General features: G+C 41.1%; 1 protein-coding gene across 2 annotated transcripts; it reads left to right on the top strand.

Annotated features, from left to right (window-relative positions):
* The first annotated feature begins 15 nt into the window (after nucleotides 1–15).
* maco1a (macoilin 1a) lies at nucleotides 16–16,139 on the top strand. Of its 2 annotated transcripts, none has more exons than XM_053638205.1 (12): nucleotides 16–155; nucleotides 256–353; nucleotides 1,342–1,483; nucleotides 2,800–2,926; nucleotides 3,733–3,856; nucleotides 6,053–6,231; nucleotides 6,841–7,288; nucleotides 8,057–8,215; nucleotides 9,316–9,498; nucleotides 9,983–10,103; nucleotides 13,734–13,908; nucleotides 14,016–16,139. In XM_053638205.1, exons 2-12 carry the CDS (start codon nucleotides 274–276, stop codon nucleotides 14,216–14,218), a joined length of 1,941 nt encoding a protein of 646 aa, XP_053494180.1. In that variant the 5' UTR covers nucleotides 16–155; nucleotides 256–273; the 3' UTR covers nucleotides 14,219–16,139. The 2 variants fall into 2 exon arrangements, with proteins under 2 accessions (XP_053494180.1, XP_053494179.1); XM_053638204.1 differs by having other exon boundaries at nucleotides 16–175.
* Nucleotides 16,140–16,185: the final 46 nt, after the last annotated feature.

Raw genomic sequence — 16,185 nt, 5'->3', positions numbered from 1 at the left:
ACACGTTGCACTAAAGAGGCGGGGCTTAGCTCTTTATTTCTCTCTCTTTCTCTTGCTGGAGTTGTTTTTATTTATTGCTTTGTGGCTCTTTGAGTTTAAATGCTGACCAGCTTGTGCTCATGGCGTGACTCTACTTGATTCTACTCAACATAACGGTTGAGGGGGGAAATCAATAGTACACGTATATATTAAATATACATATATAAATATATATATACATATACATTATATATACAATATATATATATATTCCAGTCGGAACGGGAGGGGAGAATGAAGCGGCGCAATGCGGACTGCAGCAAACTCCGTCGCCCGTTAAAGCGGAGCCGTATCGCCGAGGGAATTCACGGCAGGTACGCGGGAGGAGGCGCACCTCAGCCCGGCTACTCTGGCACACCGCGCCGGCTCTTTTCGCAAAATAAAGCTGTACACTTCCAAACCGCTCAGTCAGCTCCAGCTGGGAGGAGAAACCAGGCTAAGTTAACCGAGCCACTGTGATAACGGCCTAGCTTTAGCTAAAACAGTCTGTTATTGAACGTTTTATTTATATATATTTATATAGACTTTTTTATGTGTATATATATATATATGGACATGTGTATATATATTTGCGCTCGTGCTCCTTGCACAGTGCATATAACTGTAATAAAGCAGTGGCGCATGTGTGGTAGGACATCTTTAGCTCAGAGGCTGGTTTGTAACCTGGACCAACAGTGTAGAAACGTCTCCAGATCTACTTTCTTCTTTAACTGAAACTGTAACTTAATTGCAAAAGGAAATTAGACCTTTCAGGTGTCGGATATGAATGAATGAATTAGTTAGTTAATTAATTGATGAGCTCCTATCTCACCTGTAATACAAGGATTACAACATGTCTTGACTTCCACCTGAAGATCTCACTGAGAACAATTAGTTGTGATGAACTTTTTTTTTTTTGTCGTGTAGTCATGTAGTGAATAAAAAGTTTGTAATAATCAAAATAAATAAATAAATAAATACATAATCGTCAAGTTCAAGCTCAAAGTTCATGTGCCAGTTAATGAGCTGGCTACATGTTTACTTCTGGTCTTATCTCATCATGATAACAGCGACAGTTTGTTCCTGGCCTGCTGAAAATGTATAAACTTCTGCCAAGTGAATACCAGAAATAATATCGCGGTATGCGTTTCTGTGAAAGATCTTCTAACGTGGTTTGTGTGTGTGTGTGTGTGTGTGTGTGTGTTTACGTTCACTCGTGCATTGTTTGTCTGGGAGACGAGCTGATCTGTAACGTAAAGCGGTAGTTGGTTATTGTTATGAATACCTGCTTCTGATCTGTGTCCTATATCTCGTGTCTCGCAGCACCTTCCTGTACCTGAAGTTCCTGCTCGTGTGGGCCCTGGTGCTGCTGGCAGACTTTGTCCTGGAGTTTCGCTTCGAGTACTTGTGGCCTTTCTGGCTCTTTATCAGGAGTGTGTATGACTCCTTTAGGTACCAGGGTCTGGTGAGTGGCATCTTCTTGTCAAAGGATTTCACCATCTGTAGCTACGCCATATTTACAGACGTAGGAATAAAACACCCCTGTCGTTATATGATGTAATAGAGAAATAATCAGCGACAATGTGGCGTGTTGCCTTTACCATCCAGAAGATGAGTGTTTTCCAATAACAGCACGGCTTGCAGCATTTTATTTGTCTTATACCACAGCAATTTTCCATTAAAAATGGCGAGTCACATATATATGTATATATATGTATATGTGTGTGTGTGTGTATGTATATTGTATATTTTTAAATCTGTTTATAGTTACGTTTAACAATGTAGAACGTCTATGAAACAAGTTAGTTTATGTTATCACTTCTCTCAAAACAGCTATAAACAGGAGTTCCCTCACCAGCCTCTTGTTTGTTTGTTTGTTTGTTTGTGGGGGTTTTTTGGGGTCTCTTTAGTTATTAAAGTCCCCATGAAATTAAAACTGAAGTTTTGTGACTTTTAGCATGAATATGTTCGCCTAAAGTTTTTCTATAAGAAGACTCCTTATATATAAGGAGACTCCTTCTCCAAATACTAAATAAACACCTCCTCTCAGAAGGCTTCACCGTATCAACGTTTTTAATTTGCTTTCATGGAGAGTCCTTGTGTAAGTCGTTTTAGAAATGATGACGTATTAGAACGAGCACATTAATATCAAACTGAATTGAATTACAGCAGGAACTACTGTCAGAGCAGTTTTTTTAGGAAATTAATCAACACCCTTTGACCAGTTGCTGCTGTGGTAAAATGGTTAATAATGCACTGCCGTGTTTTGTTGCCCTAAACGGCTTTATACTCTCAGTATGATGAATGTATTAACGGTGTACTGGCTCCAGACCACTTGAGTGATAAAATTAAGTGGCATATTTATGAATAAATGATCGTAGGAACTAAAATGAATTGTAGTTCATGGAGAACTACATCACCCCTAAACTGATGTGACAATTAGAAATGAGCCCTAAATATTCTGCTTGAACCTCCCTGTGGTTATTCAGGAACGCCATGTATTTATAGCGAACACTGAGAAATGGAAAACAGCTATATCAAGTAAGCAACTCTGCTTTTTTTTTTTGTGCGTGTTTGTTTGTGTTTTTTTTCCCCCTCCATTATATCTGCATAATTCTCCCAGTGTGGGAAGTTAATTACGTTTCCGATGGGAATTCTATCTCTCAGAGACTGCAGAACAGAGTTTGTTTACAATCACCAAAATTGCTTCTTATTATGCTGCTGAAAGGATCTGATCTCAATGTCCATGAACTTTTCCTCCGTTCCCTTTTTGTCTTCTAGGCGTTCTCGGTGTTTTTCGTTTGCGTTACATTCACGTCAGACATCATCTGCCTGCTGTTCATCCCTATGCAATGGCTCTTTTTCGCCGCCAGCACTTACGTTTGGGTACAATACGTATGGCACACGGGTACGTATCAGAATATATATATATATATATTAAATCTATAATAATTGTCAGGCTTTATTATATAGTTGATTTATTACAGGAGGATAAGTTGCAAAAATATATATATATTTACATCACTGTAAATGTTCTCACTTCATTTTTATTGTTTGTGTGTGATGTTTAAAAATAATCAAAAATATGCAATTTCTGCCTCCCAAAATTAATTAATGAATCCATGAATTAATTCATTCATTGTTATTTATTTGATTGATTAATTTGCCTCACTTCTTTTCCAAGTATATTTGATCACCTCTGCTTGAAACAGAAGCTATTTCACTGCTTTTATTTCTGTTCTGCCTCCACCCCCGTCATTAAACATTTAGCACACATGCATATTTAACCTCACATTAAAAGAATTACAAGAATTCCTCTCCTAATTCTCTAACAGCCAGTAATGGAATGGTGAGGGGTATTTAAAAAAAAAAAAAAAAAAAAATCTCAATCCTTTTAAAATCCTCAAGAATAAATGTTTAAAGTGGCTCTCAGAGGGTCGAGGAATTCAAAGAAACAAGAAAGCTTAATTAAAGAAATGAAAAGCCATATAGTTTGATATTTCTTGAAGTGTTATCAAGGATTTTGCCAACTGTGTGTGTGTGTGTGTGTGTGTGTGTGTGTGTGTGTGTGTGTGTGTTGCTGGTTGTTGCTTGCCTGAAATGGAAAGCTGGAAAATGGAAATCTTTCCATTGTGGTTCAGGAGATTGAGTTTGTCTGATGGCCTCGTGTGTGTGTGTGTGTGTGTGTGTGTGTGTGTGGTTGTGTGTCCTCAGAGCGAGGTGTATGTCTACCCACGGTCTCTCTCTGGATTCTCTTCGTCTATATCGAAGCAGCCATCCGATTCAAAGACCTGAAAAATTTCCACGTGGGCCTGTGCCGTCCTTTCGCCGCTCACTGGTAAGGCCGTCCAATGCGGCTCTGTTTAAACCGACGTAGACATTTCATGTGAACGTGAATCCTACAACGTGCAGTCAAGTGCCAGTATTCATTGTATGTTTTATTTCCCCATATAGACCTTCTTATATACTTAAACCTACCTAGGGTTGGGTGAGATATCGATTATAATATCGATATCGTGATAAATGATTACACGATACACTTTTCTGAGAGATTGTTGGTATGGTCATGTATTTTTTAATAATTACAGGAGAAATTAAATGGTACTGAATGGATTTTAATCTTCTTTATCCGTGTAGGCATTAAAGGGAAGTATCATCAAATTCAGTTTAACGGTTTTTGTTTATTTTATTACTGTTTCTGAAGTATCGTGGTAGTGGTTGGGGTGTTATAGTATCATGATTCGTCATGGTGTATGATCAGATTGTTACCTCAGTGCTGATTATTTATTTATTTATTTATTTATTTATTTATTTTCAAAATATCAATTCGAATACATTCGTCTATTACCGTCTGCCCGCTTTTTTTTTCCTTCTTCGATCAAGTTCCTTATACTAGTGCGCTCACACCATCTGCACTTCCCAAAAGCCTGATTGTCCTGTCTACTGTGCTTTACGATCGACAGTAGCCTGTTGAGAATTGGGCGTAGAAAAATGCTGTTTGTTCTTTGACGTCTGACCGTGAGGGGGAAAAAAAAGATAACGACGAGTCAGGAGGGGATGATGAAGTGTGCGGCATTTACTAACAGCCATTTGCTTCCAACAAACAAAACAAGGGGGGAAAAAACCCCCAAAGATGATGTGAAGTGGAGCGGCATCACGATCTTTGTGTACTGCATACAAAACAAACAATACCCATAATGCAGTGCACCTAAACTGAGAGCCATTATCTTTCCGCGCAGCCAGTCTCTTGCGCTTTCATCTCAGACAAATATTGGCATTGTAAGAGATCTGATGGATGAGTTGTTTCCCTTTCAATATGAAAGCGGATTTGATTAGAGGAGCATTAGAGGATTTGATATTTTTGTTTCTGCTTGTTTTTATTTATTTATTTATTTATTTATATGCGCACAAAGATGCGCAAAAATACTTTTGTACAAAGTTTTCATAACAAATATTTCCATTCATCATTATTATTATTATTATTATTATTTTTTACCATCAGCTTGTTCGCTTTTAAATGCTTGATTCATGCAGTGATACCGATGAAGCCATAATACTAGGACTAGGTTATCACACTGAAAATCTCCGACGGACACACCTCAACGTCTAGAGGCTGCTATTTTGAAACACCTTGGTGTCAGCGCTTCATTCAGAGCTGTAAGCCAGCTAAAAATACCCAACCCACAGCCAATCAGAAACAGTCACAGCTAAAGGGCTAGAGGTTGATTAACACACACAAACACACACACACACACACACACACAGTGCATGGGGGAAATGAGCTCTAACTGTAGCTAGAAGGTGCAAGGTAGGTGTGTGTAAAACGGCTGGTAAGAATACAGTGTTTAAAAATGCTGCCATCACTTCTAAGCCTCATGCACTAATGTCAAAAGTGCGAGAGAAAGAGAGAAGTGTTGGGGAAGGAACAGTGGTTTATAGCTGCTGTAATGTAAGTGATAACAGGAACGAACTTCTTTTTGGAACGCTCCACAACATTAACTATAAATGTATCAGTAAACTGATACAAATTGTGATGCAACAGAATAATATGTTTTATTCCTCTTATGGTACAGAAATTTGTAATAATCACGGGAGTTAGGCCTGTCACGATAACTACATTTGGTGGACGATGTATTGTCCCAGAAATAATTATTATTGTCATTTTAAGACATTTTATGCCAGGGATATAATGATAATATAAATAGCATGATAATACAAGTACAAACTTTCAAAGAGCAACGGACTTCTAATTCTTTTTGTTCATCCACTGTTCAGCTTCAGCTCACGCAGCTTAAGCGGGTCAGTCCCCGACATTATTGAGTACGACCGGGTTAGATCTTCAAAAAAAAAACAACACAATCTTTAGTGCATTGTTAATATCTTGCGTGTCGTTTTTTTTTTTTTGTCAACGGGCGATGTCGAGGTCTGCAAAAACGATCCGTATATCGTACGCTAAGTCGGTAACGTAATTATCGCGACCTGCCTAATGGGAGTAGTTCTACTATTGCTTCGTCTCGCTTTGCTTTCTTGACAGCATCGGCTACCCGGTGGTGACGCTGGGCTTCGGCTTTAAGAGCTACGTGAGCTATAAGATGCGCCTGCGGAAGCAGAAGGAGGTGCAGAAGGAGAACGAGTTCTACATGCAGCTCCTGCAGCAAGCTCTGCCTCTAGAACAGCAGATGCTCCAGAGGCAGGAGAGGGAGGCTGAGGAAGGTAAGCAACACGTGATTCGACGAGTGAACCTTGTGACGTTTTTTAACCTCGGAAACATGTCCGTGTCGCTGGCATTGGATAAAGATGTTTGGATTACACAAGTAAATTGTACAGACTTTCTTGGAAACTGGAGGATGAAATGCAGAAGGTCTGCTGTTAGTTTCAACAAGCACTTTCCCCCATAGTCCTCCATGCATGGGGAAAATCATGTAGTTGGTTCCTCAGTGTGCATAAAATATTGACTGCAGTCAGTAAAACCATCACTGATGCACCGTGTAATGTTTTCCTTTCTCCTTCGTGTAATGTTTTCCTTTCTCCTTGTAAGCATTTTCCACTCTATAATGCACATCTACATTCTTATTTTGGTCACCAAATGCTGCCATGTTTACTGCTGCTGGGCATTTTAATGATGTCTCTATAGACCTGTTTATGGCAAATTGTTATGCAAATGAGTATGGCGGACACGCTGCGTTTAATATTCTGCTTCCCTTCAGCTTGGAAGTGGAAATGTAGCAGCATCAGGCTGCCTCAACTTTGCTTCTGATCTTATGATGTGGTTGCCAAAATCTCCACATTATTCCTCTGTAATTGTCCCCCCCCCCCATCTAGGCGCGTCTAAATCAATGATGGAAGCAGAGCCGACGCTTTTGGCTCAGAACGGCACCAAGAAGCTGCCCATCTCTTTCCCCGAGCTGGAGCAGCGGGCCAAGAAACAGCACCAGCACAGCATAGGAATAAACAACAACATCCTACACACTGTGGAGTCGAAGCTGCAGGACATTGAGTACATGGAGAACTATCCGAGCAGCAAGAGACTGAACAACGAGCTGAACGGCTGCGCGGAGGACGCGGGTGGCACAGACGCGAGCTCCGCCTCCTCCTCCAGACATTACAAAAATTCCTCCCCACGCAGCCACAGCTCCACCAATGGCAGTGTGCCATCCTCGTCCAATAGAAGCGAGAGGAAGCAGAAGGGCATAGGAAAGAACGCCCATCGAGAGCTGATGGAGAACTGTATACCCAACAACCAGCTCAGTAAACCGGACGCTTTAGTGCGGTAAGAAGCTTCCTGATGGTTGGCCATTAATAAGTCATCTATTTAGTATGTTTATGTTTTATATCACACAGCTGGTGGGTCCTTGATTCTGATTGGTCGATGAATTTCCTATAACAGCGAATTGCAAATACTCCTTATAGTGTATCTATTTACCTTTGCATTTATTTATTTAGCAGACGCTTTTATCCAAAGCGACTTACAAATGAGGAAATACAAGCAAAGCGATATATCAAGCGGAGAACAATACAAGTAGTGCTACTATACGAGATTTCTAATTGAGTTCTAGAAGAAGCAACGTGCACAGAGTAGGGTTTTTTCATGTTTTTAGGATACTGTGTGATTGGCGTTTTAGGGGTTAGTTAGGTGTTCACGGAAGAGGTGGGTCTTTAGCTGTTTTTGAAGGTGGTGACAGATTCTGCGGACCGGATTGAGGTTGGAAGTTCATTCCACCACTGAGGAACAGATAGTGTGAAGGTTCTGGAAAGGGACCGTGAGCCACACAGTAGGCACTGCTAAGCGTCGGTCGTTAATCGATCGCAGATTGCGTGAAGGAACTTAGGCCTTCAGGAGAGTGTTGAGGTAGTGCGGTGCTGTTCCAGACAAGGTGATTGTTGTCGGTGGAGACGTTCAAATGACCACGTATTGGATCCGGTGGCATATTGTATATAACAAATTACTGGTGCATGCCACTGATTTACCAAAACAAAGCTGCACCTGATGGTGTGTTTTTCAGTTTGTGAGCGAAACGTGTTGTGATCGTGTGTGCAGTCTGGAACAGGACGTAAAGAAGCTGAAGGCGGATCTGCAGGCGAGCCGCCAGCTGGAGCAGGAGCTGCGCTCTCAGATCAGCTCTCTGAACAGCGCCGAGAGGACCACTCGCTCAGAGCTCAGCCAGCTCCGCCACGAAAACGAGCTGCTCCAGAACAAGTGAGAATTCAATATGCACCGAAAACCCCCCTTTCTTTTTTTCTTCACTTTTCCGATTTATTGTGGAGAAAAAAAAAAAGAAGCAACTCTGTGTATTCAAAATGTGAATTGGAGCCATAGCAGTTCCATCTCAATAGAAATTCAAACATGTATTAATATTGCAAAAAAATGTTTTTATACTGGGCTGCAGGAGATGCTCCAGTCTCTCCATGGCTATCTAACAACTCCGCAGTCTGGTGTACTAAAAGCTAAAGTGACGTTGTACACAATCTATGGTAATATATGAAGGTAAACCATTTAGACTTTTCGTGCTTATTCACCGAACAGTACAGCTCGGAGGAGTAGGAGTTAATGATTTTAAAACAAAACCAGGCATGCCTCCTTTCGATATTAAAATCCGCGCGGAGCTTTTTTCTTTCGTAGATTGAAAGGAACCACAGCGCTGCACGTTAGTTTGGCGACGCGAACACCCAAACACGAGCGTGACAATAGTTTAACTATTCGAAATTTCACTTAATGGCCGCCCGCACTCCCAAACACAGCCCAGTGTGCCAAAAATGTCATTTTTAGGAGCACAAAGACAATGTTAAGAAAACACACCCGGTAGGGCGGTTAAGCGCCATTATGTTACATCCTATCCAGGGTGCAAGCAAAATGAATAGGAAGCAATTTGGGATTTGCCCCAATTACAAGATGGCGGATCACAGGGAAGAAATGGAAATAGCAATAGGAAAACATTACTGTGGGTAATTAAATGAAAGTAAATCTGGAACATAAAATTGTTGTTGAAATTGCTGACAAGTTAAAACCACCAGATTAACTTTAGCAGACACTTGATCTGGTACTAAATTTTTTTTCCCCCTGCTAGAGAGCAACTCCAGCCAGAATCTTTAATCAGAACAATTATGTGATGTCAGTGGTTTGATGGTCTGCACTATTATGGGCTCACTTGCTGGTGGAAATACTGGTGACAAGTACTGGTCAAATACTAATTGGTTAAATAATGTCATCGCCTGGTTGCTATTCTTTAAAGTTTTGGCCATTGGTATCAAAACATCAGCATTTGCTTTCATTAATGGTGCTTTGTGTCTCTGCATCAGGCTTCATAACGCAGTGCAGTCCAAGCAGAAGGAAAAGCAGACCATCACTCAGCTGGAGAAGCGGCTGAAGTCCGAGCAAGACGCACGGTCCGTGGCTGAGAAACAGCTAAACGAGGAGAAAAAGAGGAAAAAGGTGGAGGAGGCGATGGCTGCACGGGCTGTCGCTCTCACTGCTGCGTCCAGGTAAAGCCTGAAGAGTCGGCCGCTGTACAGCATCTCGAATAGCAACAACATACCTGTTATTCTTTACGTATGTGCAGATCTACGAAGAATTGAATGTAGCAGAGAAGGAATAGGGACAAGCATGGGTCTTTTTATATGCATGTACGTAACTAGTGAAGATAGTTCACGTTTGTATGTCCTAATATAAGGGTTCTTTCCTCTTTCTCCAAATCATTCAACCCATAATTCTTAGTATTATGTAACCAGTTAAAGACTGCTCTTATTTATCAAAAGCGTGCGTAATTTTTATTCTACAGCTTTTATTCTTAAGCAATCATATTAGATTGTAACTTGAGTAAATTTATCACATTCAATTTGGTTACAAAGTGGTTATGGTGCACGGAGTTGAACCTACATTTTCATTGTCCCTGACTTTGATATGATATCAGTGACTGTTTGATGGTCTCCCCTCCGCCTCCTCCCTCACTTTCTCTTGATGCTGTAGAGGCGAGTGCACAGACTCCCTGAGGAGTCGAATTCGAGAGCTGGAATCCGAATGTAAGAAGCTCTCCCACGACCTGACGTTTAAAGAGGAGCAGATCCAAGAGCTGGAGGGCAAAGTGCAGGTGAGCCACAAGCTTTTCACCAATAAAAACCTAAAACAATAAATACAAGTGGGATTTGCATAACCTGAGGTTTATGCAGAGTCACAGTGCCACACTGTTTTTTTTTGCTGACTGCACCATCTTTAAGAATTCAAGGCTTCTTATGAAGCAAAATGCTTTAGACTAAAAAACTCCTGTTTAGACGAGCGAGGATAAGTTTATGAGCCTCCAGAGAGTTGCCAGCCACGGTGTTAATGCAGACCAGCTTTCACCTAAGGGCATACAGGCTCTTCTGTTTAAGTGCTTGCCAGACTGCTAGATTGCAGCCTTCAGTTCATGATTCATTCCAAGGGGACAAGCACACAGGCACAGGTCACATGGTTGAGAGTAGCAAATCTCTCTGCTGAGTCGAGATAGCAGATCTGCTCAGGGATGAACCCAGCAGCTTTTGACCACCAGGAAGAGCAGCAGTGAAAACTAAGTTCTTGCTTGCCATCTTGGGGCCACAGTGTAACTCTGTGTCTTAGTTGCTGAATTCTGTGCAACATGGAGTATCGGCACATCTTCTGTGGCTCTGCCAGGGAGAACCACAATTGATGATATCCCAGAATCCTCACCAGAAACCATAGCGATCTGCACATAGTAACCTGGCTATATTAATAATATACGGTATTTCACAACATACAGCCATTAATGTCTAAACCGCTGGCAACAAAAGTGAGTACACCCCGAAGTGAAAATGTCAAAATTGGGCCCAAAGTGTCAATATTTTGTGTGGCCACCATTATTTTCCAGCACTGCCTTAATCCTCTTGGGCATGGAGTTCACCAGAGCTTCACAGGTTGCCACTGGAGTCCTCTTCCACTCCTCCATGACGACATCACAGAGCTGGTGGATGTTAGAGACCTTGTGCTCCTCCACCTTCCATTTGAGGATGCCCCACAGATGCTCAATAGGGTTTAGGTCTGGAGACATGCTTGGCCAGTCCGTCACCTTCACCCTCAGCTTCTTTAGCAAGGTAGTGGTCGTCTTGGAGGTGTATTTGGGGTCATTATCATGCTGGAATACTGCCCTGCAGCCCAGTCTCCAAAGGGAGGGGATCATGCTCTGCTTCAGTATGTCACAGTACATGTTGGCATTCATGGTTCCCTCGATGAACTGTAGCTCCCCGGTGCCGGCAGCACTCATGCAGCCCCAGACCATGACACTCCCACTACCATGCTTGACTGTAGGCAAGACACACTTGTCTTTGTACTCCTCACCTGGTTGCCGCCACACACACTTGACACCATCTGAACCAAATAAGTTTATCTTGGTCTCATCAGACCACAGGACATGGTTCCAGTAATCCATGTCCTTAGTCTGCTTGTCTTCAGCAAACTGTTTACGGGCTTTCTTGTGCATCATCTTTAGAAGAGGCTTCCTTCTGGGACGACAGCCATGCAGACCAATTTGATGCAGTGTGCGGCGTATGGTCTGAGCACTGACAGGCTGACCCCCCACCCTTTCAACCTCTGCAGCAATGCTGGCAGCACTCATACGTCTATTTCCCAAAGACAGCCTCTGGATATGACGCTGAGCACGTGCACTCAACTTCTTTGGTCGACCATGGCGAGGCCTGTTCTGAGTGGAACCTGTCCTGTTAAACCGCTGTATGGTCTTGGCCACCGTGCTGCAGCTCAGTGTCAGGGTCTTGACAATCTTCTTATAGCCTAGGCCATATTTATGTAGAGCAACAATTCTTTTTTTCAGATCCTCAGAGTTCTTTGCCATGAGGTGCCATGTTGAACTTCGAGTGACCAGTATGAGGGAGTGTGAGAGCGATGACACCAAATTTAACACATCTGCTCCCCATTCACACCTGAGACCTTGTAACACTAACAAGTCACATGACACCGGGGAGGGGAAAATGGCTAATTGGGCCCAATTTGGACATTTTCACTGAGGGGTGTACTCACTTTTGTTGCCAGTGGTTTAGACATTAATGGCTGTGTGTTGAGTTATTTTGAGGGGACAGCAAATTCACACTGTTACACAAGCTGTACACTCACTACTTTACATTGTAGCAAAGTGTAATTTCTTCAGTGTTGTCACATGAAAAGATATAATCAAATATTTACAAAACTGTGAGGGGTGTACTCACTTTTGTGAGATACTGTATGTCACACATTGGAAGAAAGTTGATGTGTCCCAAATGACATGCTCCTTGGTAGGGGGGCATTTGAGCCAGTCATCTCAAAACAGCAGTCTCTGGCCAGCATGGGAGACAGGGTCACTCTCATATATCTTGAAGGGGTCCTGACATGATTTTTAATGCTTTCCTTCTGTTTGGGAATGTATTACGTATGCAGAGTTGATTCCGCTTGATCATCCACATTTTCCAAATCTGACTCGGGCTCAAACTGATACGGTAAAACTGCTTAGAATTGCTTTAGAAGCCTTAAAGGCTGAAACTAAGCCAAGTGGTGTTACATTTCTGACACACGCTTGAGGTTTTTGGGGCAATCACAATGCAACGGGTCAACTGGCCAATCAGAGCACTCTAGGCTTTTCAGAAGGAGGGGTTTTGGAGAAATCGGGCGTTTCTGGCAGCCTGGAATAGCGGTACTGCAATAATGTACAGTATGTGACAAATAATGTGTTTGTTTGTTTTGTTTTTTTTTTAATATTAAAGCATGGTAACATATTTTTATTACACCCAATAAACAAAATAATGAAGTTTAAAAATCATGATATGACTTCTTTAAATGATATGAATTCTAATAAGAATATAGAAAGGGAGGATCTTTAGAAACCAGTTCAGTCCCCTCAAATCTAAAATCCAGTGGAAACCACCAACCTTCTTCTGAACAATAAACCAGGGTTACTATTTCAATGATTCCTCTGTCCAAGAGGGAATGAACTGGGTCAGAGCAACAATCTTGTTGGGGTTTGATATCAACAAGCCCCTGGGAACGTCGGGGGCCGACAGCGAAACTCGAGTTTGTATTCCAGGTGCTGTTGGGATGGATGGAGAAGTCCATTTGGTCACGCCAGTTCTTCAATTTGGAACACTTTCCAGGGCCTTTTTGTAGACGGGCCCAATGAGCGATCCTCTTCTGGGCAAATAAACACAGCAAGTTTGCGCACTGAGTGAGGGAATACCAACTCAAACCTAGCAGGTGTCAGAGTTCCATAGTGTTGCACCAAAGATGGCCCAAAATGTATTTAAACAATAAAAAATGAAAATACATTCACTGTGGCAGAAGAGATGGGACAAGGTTATTGGCAGTTTTGGAAGACTCCAACCATGGGCTTATACAAGGTGAGGAGAAGAAAGGAAAAGATGACTGACTGCGATATTTATCGCATGCGCTACTTCGTGACTTTGCTGAAAACGTGTTTTTTGTACACGTGTTTTTTGAATTGTGCGTGACTTAGCTTTTGGTTGAACACCGTACAGAGTATTAAAAGGTTATGCAATTGTTGGGATAAAATTATCTACTGGGTCATGCCTCTCCAGCATTCACAGCAGGTATTGTATAGTTATTAGGACGCTTCATGAAGGATTGGTGGTGTTAATAACAGAGAATAGGTGGAAGAAGTGAATACACAAATTTACAGTATAATATGGCAACACTCATGGCTCCACTTTCTGCTCTGTTTTGTCAGGAACTGCACAAGTACAAAGAGAACGAGAAGGACACGGAGGTCCTCATGTTGGCACTGTCGGCCATGCAGGATAAAACGCAGCACCTGGAGAACAGCTTGAGTGCCGAGACCAGGATCAAGCTGGATCTCTTCTCAGCATTAGGAGATGCCAAAAGGCAGCTCGAGATTGCACAAGGTGATTTATTATTTTTTTTTTTCCCTCCTCGTCAGTTTAGTCAGTTTTTGCTCTCATCATTTGTCACACCCACACCGATGCTTATATTTGACCGGATCTATGCGCAGGTCAAATCTTACAGAAGGAGCAGGAGATCAAGGAGCTGAAGCAAAAGATAGCCGAGGTCATGGCTGTCATGCCCAGCATCGCGTATTCGTCCGACTCCAACAGCATGCCTCCTATTTCACCTCACTACTCGTCGAAGTTTATGGACACGAGTCCATCCAGCCTGGACCCCAATGCATCCGTCTACCAGCCGCTTAAAAAATGACCCCCGGTTTTGTTTATTATTATTTTTTTCGTTTTTCTGAATTGACCAGGATCAGTATGCATACCTCCTTAAGAGTGTTGTTGTTTTTTGTTGATTTAAAAATCCCCATGTCCTTTCAGTAATTTGTAATGTGGTGTTGATTAAACTACAGGAGAGAAAGGAAAGGTTCTAGATTAAGAGCACTTGGTTTGGATTTTATGATTGTTCAGTTAAGGTACTATGGCCTACTTTTAATGCAGTTTTGTCTTGCTGCGTTTTTGTGTTAAATATAAATGCCAGCACGAATGGCACGGTTTTGTGTTAGAAAACAATGAATACTTCACATTGAATCATTTGACCATAAAAGAAGAGTTAGTATTCATGAGGCGTTGCCTGAAACATGTTTCCATTTAATGATAACCATGGTGTTACCATTTCTCTTGGAACCAAGGTGCTGTAATTGGTCGTTTCTGGTTTTCCTTGGGGAAAATTTCAATACTTTTATTCTTTCCCGAAGCATCCTGAATGTTTTCATTCGCCCCTGTTGAGGACGAGGTTCAGAGGAGACTGATTTTTGATGGATTTGTTAATTATATGCTGCATAAACATTTTGCGAATACATATTGTATTTTGCCATCAAAGCAACTCCTCTTTGTAACTGGACCAAAACTGAAATTTAGCTTGTATGCAGAAACATATACAAGGTAGGGATAGCTGATCAATTTCCAGTCATTGTTTTAATGCAGTGCCTTGAATTATTATTATTATTATTATTATTATTATTTTTTAATATTTTTTTTTCAGTTTGAAGTAATTACGTTTAATTCATGACCTGGACTGGTTCTTCCTCGCTCAACCTGATGATCCTATATCACATGATCATCCAGCCCCCCCCCCCCCCCCCACACACACACACACACAGCAACGGTACTTCTATTCAGTCATCTTCATGTTGCTTTGGATTTTATTTGTCCAACAGTTCCAGATGTCACAGAGTTATCACTGAAAACAAGCAACCCCGTTTTGTCAGTTACAAAACGCCCTCTCGTTTTAGATTCCCTTCCCCTAGGAAGCGGTACTGACTTGTTTTTACGACATTGGAATGGTGTAAACTTTGTGCTGAATGTTTCCATTTTAAACATAAGTGCCAAGTATTTTCCCCATATAGAGTTTACCATAACAAATGTGCACAGTATGTGTATTCTCTCAGCAGCCCTAATTTCTTATGTGACTGTTCTGAAGTTTTCCTCCTGCAACAGACTTGTTTTGAGGGTTTGATCTCATTTTGCAACAGGGATGATTTATAAAATGATATCTTGGTTATATATATATAATATATATATAATCAGGCATCTTCACCCACATAAGAACATTATAAAACTAGGGTCACAAAATATTCAAATTTAATTGTTCCCTTGTCCATTTTATTTACTTTTTTTTAAAGTATTTCTGTGGATTGTAATGGAATTGTACCTTCTGTTTTTTTGTGTTTTTTTTTTTGTGTGTCTTTTTTTTTGTTTTTTGTTTTTTGGGGGGCGTGTAGGGGACTTTGTGTTGAGTAAAGACTATAGCACTTGTATCTCTTTTGCTCTCTGTTTCTTTGGTAAGTCATAATTTAAATGCAAGAACAAAACAAAAAAAATGAATGAATCATTCATTTGAGCAAGTTGTTGTGGATGCTTCAGCTATAGATCAATATAAACTCCAAATACATATATGTAGAAATATGTAGAATTTTCCCCAATAGCCACATGAGGGCGCTTTGGACGACGTGTAAAAAAAAAAAAAAAAAAAAAAAAAAAAAAAGGAGGACAGACAATGCAAGCATATTTTCACATCTTTAAGTATGACTTGAAGTTAACATCTCTTGTGGTTTATTTGGAAAGCACTGCAATTCAATAATGTATGTGTATATGTATAAGTATGTGGCTGCACATACTTATTCAATAAGTATGTGTGTGTGTATATATATATATATATATATATAT

This window comes from Ictalurus furcatus, chromosome 12 (assembly GCF_023375685.1).
Source record: "Ictalurus furcatus strain D&B chromosome 12, Billie_1.0, whole genome shotgun sequence".
NCBI classification, from domain to species: domain Eukaryota; kingdom Metazoa; phylum Chordata; class Actinopteri; order Siluriformes; family Ictaluridae; genus Ictalurus; species Ictalurus furcatus.
This window is presented reverse-complemented; position numbering and strand designations above follow the sequence as displayed.